The 11,474-nt window shown below is 32.2% G+C and overlaps 2 protein-coding genes across 4 annotated transcripts; one reads left to right on the forward strand and one right to left on the reverse strand.

Moving 5' to 3' along the window:
• The first annotated feature begins 1,963 nt into the window (after positions 1-1,963).
• On the forward strand, positions 1,964-3,678 carry LOC130896446 (nucleoporin Nup35). Its single transcript, XM_057804576.1, has 2 exons — positions 1,964-2,070; positions 2,121-3,678. The coding sequence occupies exon 2, from the start codon at positions 2,121-2,123 to the stop codon at positions 3,000-3,002; it is 882 nt and encodes a 293-aa protein (XP_057660559.1). The 5' UTR covers positions 1,964-2,070; the 3' UTR covers positions 3,003-3,678.
• A 1,923-nt stretch (positions 3,679-5,601) lies between these two features.
• Positions 5,602-11,339, reverse strand: LOC130896165 (glucose-induced degradation protein 8-A homolog). Of its 3 annotated transcripts, none has more exons than XM_057804070.1 (5): positions 9,948-11,339; positions 9,568-9,735; positions 8,760-8,956; positions 6,916-7,113; positions 5,602-6,085 (listed from the first exon to the last, which is right to left on the reverse strand). In XM_057804070.1, exons 2-5 carry the CDS (start codon positions 9,692-9,694, stop codon positions 5,909-5,911), a joined length of 699 nt encoding a protein of 232 aa, XP_057660053.1. In that variant the 5' UTR covers positions 9,695-9,735; positions 9,948-11,339; the 3' UTR covers positions 5,602-5,908. The 3 variants fall into 3 exon arrangements, with proteins under 3 accessions (XP_057660053.1, XP_057660052.1, XP_057660051.1); XM_057804069.1 differs by having other exon boundaries at positions 10,576-11,178; XM_057804068.1 differs by lacking the exon at positions 9,948-11,339 and having other exon boundaries at positions 9,568-9,812.
• Between the last annotated feature and the right edge of the window lie 135 nt (positions 11,340-11,474).

The following is an 11,474-nucleotide window of genomic DNA, read 5'->3' on the forward strand; positions in this document are numbered from 1 at the left end:
GCTAATTCATAAAGTTTTTTCACGTCTCTTTATTAAATTGAAAATGAAAAAGTTTCAGTCAAATAAAAAAATTGGCAACTATCAACGTCTTACTAACTCAGCTGATCACATTAACCCACTGGTTTACTAGTTTTAAAACCCATTCGCATCGTTCGGTTTCCGAACGTGAACCGCATTACATACCAATGATCGAGTAAGCCCGATCGTAGTTTCTGATAAACTCTTTCTTTAATGCTTGGCATAGACGTGTGTATTGATTTACGAGAGGGTTAGAAATTAACCAAAATAAGTTGTTAGATACTTCAACAATTTACAAACTTCCCTTAACACTTTTGCAATCTTAGTACTGACAACAGTAGGGTTTTATCATCCAAATAATGAGAAGTTTATCTTATATTTCACTAACAAATATTCTTAAATAATGGTTAATGAAGAAAGGCACTAAAAAATGAATAATAATAAACATCTAAATTTAGATGTTTATTAAGTAATTTCTAATAGTAGATATCAAAAAAGGATTCCTAGAGTAGAAACATGGCCTTTACACTACTCGTTCCTAGCAAATGTATAGAAATATAAGGTGGAATAAAATACGTGTACCTAAAGGCAAAACTTGAAGATGTTTCCTTCTATCGTTAGACAAGAAATTTTGTCAGACGAAGCTATATTAGAATGACAACAATCCCAATTTCACAAACTTATCAATTTTTAATGTGGCGTTTACAAGTATAGAATGATCGGGTCGATATTCTGTCCAGAATCCGTGACCTTTGACCGATTTATGAATTTTTTATAACTCAATTGCTTTATTTTCTTGATAACCTTCCAACTTAAACGGCAGAGGATGTGGTACAAGCATTACGGCACATGCTTTAGCACATTAGAGGTAAGGCAATATTTGGAAAATACTTTTAATGGAAAATAAAAAATTAACGAAGAGGTAGTCACCAAAACGTACACAAACAAGAATCATAGTCAGTACTACAATTAATGCTGATCTATGGTTGTGAATCCTGGGTGCTGGCTAACAAATTGAAGCAGAAAATAACAACGTGGGAAGTAATGATAGTGGAAAAAATCGCGGAGGTAGAGACACTACATTAAATTAAAAAACGATGCAATTAGATGCGAAGTAAACATAATGAATGTAACTAACAAATTAATAAAAAGAAGAGAAGAAAATGGAATACGGAAATAGCGTTTAATCTGAGAAAAAAGATGACTAAACTGGAGATGGGATAAACAAGAACCAAATGGAGAAGAAATATATGGTAGAAGAGATTGTCTTTTGCTACGAACTCGTTCATTGACTTAGATCGTGAAGAGGATCCTGTCCTATTATGTTTGGTGAATACGGCGGACAACTCTCTTTTTTATACACGGCGGCAATTTCTTGATATTGTTTTTATTACTTATTCACAGTATTCACGTTTTTAAAAAATCAATTTCTAGGAAGGCCTTTTTGTTTGCTTACATTCTAGAACCGCATTATTGAGAAATCCGTTGTGTATAATTAGGCGTTTATTCATCAGTGACTAAGTCATTGGGAGAAACAAGTGAACAGTGTGTTAAAATAAATTAGTATATTAAAAATTGGAGATAAGTGTCTAGTGATTACTTTAGTGCATGTAGTGTTAGTGTAAAAATAAATTAAGTAAATAACGAACAGTGAGTATAAATTCAAAAAAAAACGACTTAAATAAATTAGAAAAGAACATCACATTGGTGTTAAAAGTAGGATAATATAAATAAATAATAGTCCCGGCAGGCCGTATAGCCCTGGCAGCTGAGGCCTTCCTGACTCTAAAAAGAAGAATAATAAATAAATGAATAAGCTATATTCAGCATTACTGTAGCTATTTCAACCCAATGATATTTCCTTTTAATTTTTTTTCAAAAATCAGTTTTTCCCTTATATCAGTTCTATATTAAATCTGTATTAATACCCAACATGTTCAGTCCACTAAATCAATGATTTAGAAGAAACCAGTACACGACATGACAAATGACATCTTTCTAGCTATTAACAAGAATAACAAGTAACCGTTTTAGTGCTTACAAATTTAAAAGGTAAATTAAAATGATTTTTAAAATAAAATATGAATTTGCAATTTTTTTAGATGGAACCAATGACTTTGGGTAGTGCTCCTTCAAGTCCAGCTTCTCCGGGAGTTAGTCGTAACTTTTTACCCAATTTTTTAATGGGAGGCGATCCTCAAATAAATTCACCTAATCCCAGTATTTCCCCTGGAAGAAATAAAACTCCGGGAAATTACGCCAGAGTATCCACAAATGCCATCGACTCTAATAATTTACGTCAAAAATTATTTAATCACACAATAAATGAAAGCTCTTCTCCATTATCACCATACTCAATGGTACCCGAAAAGGCTGGACCCCCTAAATTGGGATTATTCGATAGCCTAGAACAAAAGAAGAAGGGTAGTCCTGTAATGAGCAGTACAGTGGGAAATGTTAATGATTCAATTCCGTTCAATGATAGTATTTTGGGTATTACTGAGGAGAATTCAAACTTAAGAATGATGAGTTATAATGAATCTATGTCGAGAACACCTAATATAAATTCGCACATTAGTGACCGTATAGATTCACATTGGGTCACAGTTTTTGGCTTTCCACCGAGTGCTTTAACTTTAATATTATCACAATTGGCCAACTGTGGACCTATTGCTGATAAAAAAGTGCCACCTCAAGGAAATTGGGTTCATATTAAATTTAATCATCTAAGTGAAGTTGCAAAAGCACTTTCGTTAAATTGTAAACTTATTACTAATAATATTATGATAGGAGTTACTCCTTATCATGATAAGGAGAATAAAGAAAATGAAAGTTCTATTTACACCTCTCCTTTGAGGGCTAGATCATTGAGACATTCATTTATTTCTCCAAGCTCACAAAATTCTGTAGTTTCTCCACAAACTTTACCCCAAAAATCCACAGGGATTGTAACTAAAGCCATGGAGTATGTGTTTGGATGGTAGATCATCAAGTTTTCAAATTTTAATAGACTGAATGCAAGTTTTTAAACATTTTTAAAATAATATGTCCATCAGATGCAGTGAAGAACAAACTAGGAAGTGGGTTAATATATAATCTGTACCTATAGATTTTTTTCGGTCTTAGCATTTTATTCATCATATTATGTGTTCATGAATTTACATATTTATATTATTTTAGTAAAGGCACTAAAACGTATATAAAAAAATTGTTATTTATTATGAATATAATTTTTTTTGTTTATTTTAAATATTTTCATTTGATTCTTGTTAAATCAATTTTTCAATTTGTTTATAATCTATTTATTAATATATTTTGTATCTACATGTTTGCATCTTTGCAGCATCTCTGTATTTTTATAATTATTAACATTTTTGTGTTTATATTGCTACAACTCAATTATTTTTCATAATATTTCAAAAATAGTTCTTACCTATTATATTAAAAACTTATATAACCAAACACGATAATTTGTGTTAATTTTTTTAAACAAATTATGGAAGGATCTGGTCTGATGATAATTTCTTTGATTCTTTTCTCTAAAAAGCAGACAAATACCTTCGGTTGCAGAAAAGCAAAAGATGTGATATTTTTTGTTCATTACTTGTAATATTGTAAAAAGACTTTTGCTTACAGTAATTGAAATATATTTAAACAAAATATTAACTACTTATTACTAGTAATATTGTCCCCTTTTCAGATGGATGAGTTTATGTGCCTCAATGTGGTTTCAATTATACCTTAGATTAGAATATCTTAGGTAGCTCTAATTCTCTAATTAGTATTGGAAAGCTACAATGAATAAGCAGGTAATTTTTGGTTTTGAATACAGATGAACCTTCTTGATGGATAATGGGTGTTATGTTTTGTGAAAATGGAGATACATATATTTCTATGAGAGGTAGATAAATGAGACATTCATTTATCACTCAAAGCTCACAAAATTTTGTAGTTTATCCACAAAATTTACCTCAGAAATCCAAAAATTTTATGACGAAAGCTATGAAATATGTATTCAGATGGTAGATTATCAATTTTTTAAATTATAATAGTAAACTAGGTAGCAGATTAAGATATGATCTGGATTTATAGATTTTTTTGCTCCATTTTTATACAATTTTTTTGTCAGGCTCTTTCTTCAATTCACAAATTTAAACAATTTTTATTACAGACACTAAAATGTATATAAAAAAATATGAATTATGAATCTAAAATTTTTGTGTCATTATTTTGTATATAAAATATTTTCCTATGATTCTTGTTCAATCAATTTTTCTTTTTATTATTAGATTGTATCGGCATGTTTGGCATATTTGCTTTATACTTATAAATATAACATTTTGTATAATTTTCACACAAATCATATTTGGAATTCATATAACCAAAATAGCATAATTTATGTGTATTTTTTTAAACAAATTATGGGAGGATCTAGAATAGAAAAATAAGTATGGTTGTAAAATAGTATAATATTGTAATAAACCGAATATAACAGATTTTGGTCTGTTCCCCTTCGCATAAAATGGTGTTCTGAATACACAAAACAGTCATCCAAACCTTGATCACGCCTGCAGATTAATCCAGACAGTAAAACTAAAGCCAGGAAATCTGATTCGTTACCTAAGGATTCTAGAGCTAATAAAGCTAGAAAGCCTTGACAAACCAATGGACCAAATGCATAGCATGTTCGACAATAATATCCCATTCAAAGTGGTAATTAACGACTACCAATCATGGGTCAGTAAAAATCTTCTGCAAGCTCGAAATGTATATTTCTGGTACATACACAGTTCGAAGCTAATGCAAGAATCTGGACTGGGCATTTCTGGAACATACCACTAGGAACATAACTTACCATTTTTCAGGTAGAGAAGCTAGCAATGTGCTCTAGAGTGTTTGTATAGGAACCTCTCTAAAAAGCACATAAACATTCTATCAAATAGCCAAGCGGCCTTTAAGGTCCTGAATGTTATTGAGTGCACATCCAAACTAGTGTGGGAGTATAAACCCACTCTAAATGCAATAGCTATCAAACAAAGTAACCCTAATGTGGCTTCCAGGCCACTAGAGTACACCAGGAATTTAGGAAGCAGACAACCTTGCCAAAAAAGGGGCAACGACTCCATACCTTGGGCCATAACCCTACTGTGGGCTAAAGAATTAGATGAAGTCTTACTGGAGAAAACCTACAGAACTAAGACAATCCAAAAGATTCATAACCATATCAGATACCAGAAACGACATGAAACTTGTGGTTAATATTCTGAAAAATATTAACTCAAGATGATGGACATTGCAGAGGGCGGCAACTACAGATTCTGCCACCAATCCATGGAAACAGCAGAGCATCTACTCTGCGAATGTCCTGCTTATTTCTCTAAAAGGCTCAAGTAACTTGAAGGAATAAGAACACCTAGGGAAGTGGGACACAAGAGAGAAATAGCCTCCTTTGGGAGGAGTCTATGCATTTTAGAGGTAGAACAATAAGATGTAGAGTCTTGTACAAAATATCTTCTGGGTATAGGTGCAGAGTGGCTGTAAAGCCAAAAGAATCTACAAATCGTTGGGAAATAAATAAAACAATTATTTACATACAAAAACAAATATATTGAAATTAAATTATTAAATATACCGATAAAAGTATAAAATATTCACAGTCTAAAAGTTACAATTTTTATAAATCTGTTAAACTAGAAAATTGGTGAAATATTATTATAAATTACCGTTCCATCTAATTTATAAATGAATAAATAAGACATTTTAGGTAGAACATTTTTTTTCAAAAATTTTCATTTACTATTAAAAAACACATCTTCACAAAAGTGAAATATATATGTTGAAATTTTTCTATTTGTACCCCTCACTCCTTATAGGTGCTACATAAAAAAATCTATTTGTTATCTTCGATATGGGCGGTTGCTAAATCTACTATTTTTGGATATTTAACATTCTTTTTGTTCAATTTTTCTTGTGCCCATAAAATTAATTTGAGAAGGGTGGAAATTTTCGGAGCTGTGTTTTCTTGATGTTCCATTTTTAAAATAGCAGCGTTCACTTCACTGGCCACCTGTAATCAGAAAAAATATTTGTAACATAGATTGTACGGGATGGGCAACTAAGAACGCCTGTTAACTATATATCAGGAACAGATTAAATTACAGCTTTAGAAAAAAAAATTATAAGAAAAGTGATATCGAGAAACACATGGAAATTATTTTCAGAATTATAGGTCCACCACTAGAGGGCGTATTTTAAAATATAAAATTAAATAATCAAAATTTACCCAATTAAGTGGAAGTTTATATACTATAATTGAATTCTCCAACAAAATCTGCGCATTTTTCACTGTACAAGTTTTGGTCTATCTCTTCAAATAAGAGGTGGGGAGAGTGGAAACCTTATTATTAAAAAATACTTTCAATTGTGATTCCTCTCAGCTGTTATAAACTTGAAATTGTTTAAAAGAGATTTTGTCCAACAATACAAAATATATAAATTCTAAGCTACTCAATTAGCAACGTGAATGCTAGAGGGCGGTTGTTTTATATATTTTATGTATTGGCCTTTCTCTTGAAAAATTTAAATACAAGCATGAAAGTTTGAGATTTGGGGAATTTGAATCATAAAATAATGGATCAGATCTGATAAAGATAAAAAGTATTTGTCGACCAAATCCTTTAGGTGTGAAAAAGATGCCCTGAATTATAAGATAAATGACCAGATGTGATAAAGATAAAAGTATTTGCTAATGAAAGCCCAAATCTAAGAAAGATTCGAGTATTTACTGACCAAAGCTTTTAGAAATGAATAAGATGTCTCGAATCATAAATAAATGACGCTGCTCTCATCAAAATCTTCTCCATTATAATAATAAATAAGATTAGAAACAAAAAATACCTTTTGCCTATGTGAAGGTGCAAGTAGGTCACCAAAAGGAGACGCTAGAGGTTCTTCAAATGCTAAAAGTGCTACGGTTCTTTCTAATTCTGAAAGAACAGACGGATCTTCTTCACCAGCTTCACTGAGATGACTTTGAGCGAATGCCAGAGCTTCTTCTATCCTGTTATTCCTTATCAATTCAATCAGATGTAATTGCTAAAACATTGAAATAGATACCAGAAACCATATAAAGATACACTACAGATCAAAAGTTTTTGCCTATACTATAGTTTGTGTGATACACAACAAATAAGAACGAATTTAGTTAAGAATATAGTAATATAAAGAGTACACTCTGTAATTGTTGCACCTTTTGCTTTTTCATTTCTATGCACAATTTTCGCATTCTTTGTAACAATTTCAACAAATAATCATCATTTAGTTGGTTCCATACGTTTTTCAAGGTACTCCAAAGGTGTGAAGTGGAAGTAGGACATTACTTTCTGACTTCCATGTGCAATTTGTCCCACATCAATTCAATAAGGCGACTGTAACGACTAAATGATTACTTTCAGTACATTCTTCCATTCCAAATTTTTGCACAGCTTTGAGGAATGCTCGGGATCGTTGTAATACTGGAAGATACATTTTTTGCCAATTAGGTGCTGACCAGAACGTACTACATTTTTTTTAATATTTTTTAAAGCTTTATTTTTTGAAAATCGCTTTAATTTTTACCAGTCCCCAGTCGCCCTCCCTCCAAAACATCCCCAACCAATCACCAAACTGTTGTATAAGGATTACACATGGAACTAGCTTCCTTTGACCTACAAAAAAACAAATCCTACATGCGAATTACCAGGGATGAGGTTTGATCTGCCCAACAATACGTGTCCCAATAGCTCATAGGTGTCTTTGGAAGGAGTCGTCAATCATCATTTTAATCCAAACAGATAGGCAATGAATAAAGAACAAAGGTGTTTCCCAATAATTGCCCTCAGATCACAAAGACCTAGAGGAGTGAACCTCTTTTGTTAGCAACCGTGGCTAGAAGATTACTGACTATGTGTTAGTCAATCTCGAACAGTGCCACTGGGATACCTGGCGATCTCCCAGAGTATTCTGTCTTAGCGCTCCACCACGACGGACCCTCATTCATCCCTACTTATGGGATTTGGTAAGGATAAATCACAAACAAAAAAAACAAGAGAAGAAATGTAGATAAAGTTAGAAGGGAAGAGGTGGAAGAAAGTTGGAAGTTTGAAGAGGAATTAATACATGGCAGGAGAGAAAATGTTAAATAGATCTGACCCCAAACAATCAATGCTAATTATAGAAGACTCTGTTCTCCATTGTCCTGGGCACAGAACTGAGAAAAATGGGAAAGACCAAGGATACCAGAGCGGGCATCCAATTATCATATTTTTTAGTCCACTGCAACCACACGCACAGTTTCTCTCGATCTACTTTTCACTGGCAAGATACCTAAATTCATTGTTCTGAGCTGTTATATCTGGGCCCATGATTCATCCATCACATTTAAAATATGTTCATCTTCAGCAGTTGTGATTTTTCAAGGCCACCTGAACTTTTTTCATCACGAAAGCTCCTGGTGGATGTATAAAAGTTTAAAAGTAAATCAGATTAATTAATTGACACTCTATGATAACTTTAAAACTATTGTACTTGAATCTTCTGGATTCTGATACGATTGAATAAAAATAGGAATATTCAATAAACACCGCTCACAGTCTAATCTTGTTTTGAGACGTGCTAAACAGTTTTCTGAAAAGCTCTTTCAGTTTTGTATTCAAATGGAACATGTATTAAATTTATTTATAATCCATAATAAGTTTCCTTACTTGCAGATGGAAATATAAATATCTGTCATTGTCTAGTAACTCAGGATGTAACTGATTAATGAGAGCTGTAGCTTCTTGGATTCTACCGGTCATTATAGCATCTCTAATCCTGATTCTGTCATCTAATGAATGAAGTTCTACAGTTGGTATTACACCTGATTCTTGTTGGAACTTTTCTGCTGCTTCTTTAAAACCCTCTACAATAAAGCAAATGGTATTGATACATATTTTTAGGAGCAAGGTTCACAAAATACATTTGTTATTCCAATTAATTTAATTAATGTCACAAAAAAAAGTGTTTGATTATTTATTTTCAATTTGTATTCTTTTATATAAAAATCCTCTGATTAAAAAATATATTTTTTCTATTAAATTTTATACATAATAAGAAAATTGAAAAAAATATGTACCAATGAATTGTTTAAATAAGACGTCGAATGTTTATAAGGTATTCACCTCCAAAAAAATTGAAGCTCTTAATAATATTGACCTTAATATTAATTTTATTTTGAATTGTTTATCTATTGGCATAGTAGAGCACGCTAAAGTATCTCTTATAAGAAAATATATCATTGAAAATTCATATTTCTCTTATTTATAGCCAAAGAAAATGTAAAAGTTTTGAATACCAAACAATAACCAACAAGTTTAATGGACAATTTAATTTGCTGGGATTCTTTGCAAATGAAAGTCGTAATTTTACTACATGTAATTCGACACACTTACTGCTTTTCGATAAATTTGGGTTACCCCTATCCAAAATATTATTTTTAAACATTATCAATGCACAAAAAAATTTAAACTATACCTGTGACTAGATAATTCATGATAAGATGGTTCATATTGCTACGGCCGAGATCGTTGTCCTCTAATATCAACAACCACTCTTCCTTTGTTGGAATTGGTACGTCGTGTTTGTCTGTGCTGTAGCTCATTATTTTTTTCTTTTATTTATTTTAGGTAAAGTGAAAAACAACTACAAATCAACAAAAAGTCATTGTCATTTCGTAATGTTGGTAACATGACTACGACTAATTCAATTTGACATTAGTCGTGGATTGGTATCTACTGCGTTACCATAGATACATGAAATCTCAAGTTCATTACTACATAAATCCAGTGGTGTGTATAACTAAATTTTAAAAAGGCGGAATATTTTAATTAAAGGATAAATTTATAGAGACTTACCCACGTCGATTGAATGTATTATTAGATTAATAATTTTAAACGATGCTGCACCCAGTCTTGTATATATCTTAAAATTTGAACTTTTCGTATGTAGTTAAAACAATATAGATATATAAAAAACGTTTATGTGTGATCATTTTCAAAATAAGAAAAATAATTATTTCATATGAGATTATGAAAATGAAACAATTATGTTCAATACTACTAACTCTCCCGCTGCTCTCGACTCGTATAAAGCAAGTATTACAGACAGATAGAGGTGCGTTTTGGTAGATTAATTGAAGATTTGCACTTTAAATTTGAAGAACTCGACGATGACGATATTATCAACATTGTCAACGCGCCGATAAAACAAAAAGTTATTCGTTTCGAAAAGCAACAAAGCACTTTATTTCGAACTTGTTCGTTTCTGTTTCACTTTCTGTAACCCTCGTTTCTACACCAGAAGTACATGTTTAACCTCATAACGACATTGAACACAAAACATGTATAACCCGTCGCTGTTTAATACAGGATCATTAATGGGAAACCGTATGTTTTTAAAATAATCATAAAAAATTGAATATTTACTTTAAAAAACTTTTATTGGTATAGACACACTTGTTAAATCATAGCATTTGTTACTTACTCATTTACGAAAAATTATGTCCAGCAAGTGATGTCCATTTTGGGCAATACATTGTTGTAGCCTTTGACGGAAACTGGATTCAATTCTTTGCAGCATGTCTACATCAATCTGGGTGACGTGTCGACGAATTGCGATCTTCAGGTCTTCCAAAGTACATTGAGATGAAAATGGGCTTCGTCACTCATTAACAATATCAAATTTTCATTTTCTTCAAAAATGGTAGGCATTTGTCGACAAAATTATAATCGCTGCTGGGAATTTTGCCCTTTCAACTGCTGCACGACGTCTTACCGTACTTGTGCTCATTTGAAGTGCTGCTGAATGCCTTTGAATAGAGCGGCGTGGGCTTCTGACAAACGCTTCCCTTACTCGTTCAATGTTCTCCGAAGTGCTAACAGTTTCCTTGGGGACCCGGAGGTTTTTTCTTCAATATTGATCCCCTTGTTCAAAGGTTGTTTACCCATCCCAGTATTGTGTTACGATGGATATTAAACTGACGCGAACGGTAGAAATCTCGCTGAACAGCAGTTACGGATTCGTTATTTCACACAAAAATGACATACGCGTACAAGCGTTGGTCTAGCGTCCACGGCTCCATCTCAATCACTGAAATGTAAATGCTATGAACAACGGAAATGGTAGATACCAGTCACGTGATCCTCCCACCATAAGCGCCCGTGTACAATCCACTTCAAAAACATTCGGCTTCCGTCAATAACCCTGTATAAAAGGCGTAAGAAACAGTCTACTCTATAATTTCAAGAAGTCTGAACGATAATAAAATATCCCGCCAAACACTTCTTATTAAAAATTGTTGTGTTTGGAACCTAGACATTGACCTATACTAACCTTTTATATTCAACTAAAGCAACGTATTTTCTTTGAGTAATTTTCAGAGG

The sequence above is a fragment of the Diorhabda carinulata genome, chromosome 7 (assembly GCF_026250575.1).
Source record: "Diorhabda carinulata isolate Delta chromosome 7, icDioCari1.1, whole genome shotgun sequence".
Classification (NCBI taxonomy): Eukaryota; Metazoa; Arthropoda; class Insecta; order Coleoptera; family Chrysomelidae; genus Diorhabda; species Diorhabda carinulata.

Excerpts from the sequence above, each read along its gene's own strand:
- LOC130896446 (XM_057804576.1), top strand. The coding sequence starts at position 2,121 with ATGGAACCAATGACTTTGGGTAGTGCTCCTTCAAGTCCAGCTTCTCCG.
- LOC130896165 (XM_057804070.1), bottom strand. The coding sequence starts at position 9,694 with ATGAGCTACAGCACAGACAAACACGACGTACCAATTCCAACAAAGGAA. Across the intron at positions 7,114-8,759 it reads ATTTATATTTCCATCTGCAA|CAATTACATCTGATTGAATT; the intron begins GTAAGGAAACTT and ends TCAATGTTTTAG. Across the intron at positions 6,086-6,915 it reads CACCTTCACATAGGCAAAAG|GTGGCCAGTGAAGTGAACGC; the intron begins GTATTTTTTGTT and ends TTCTGATTACAG.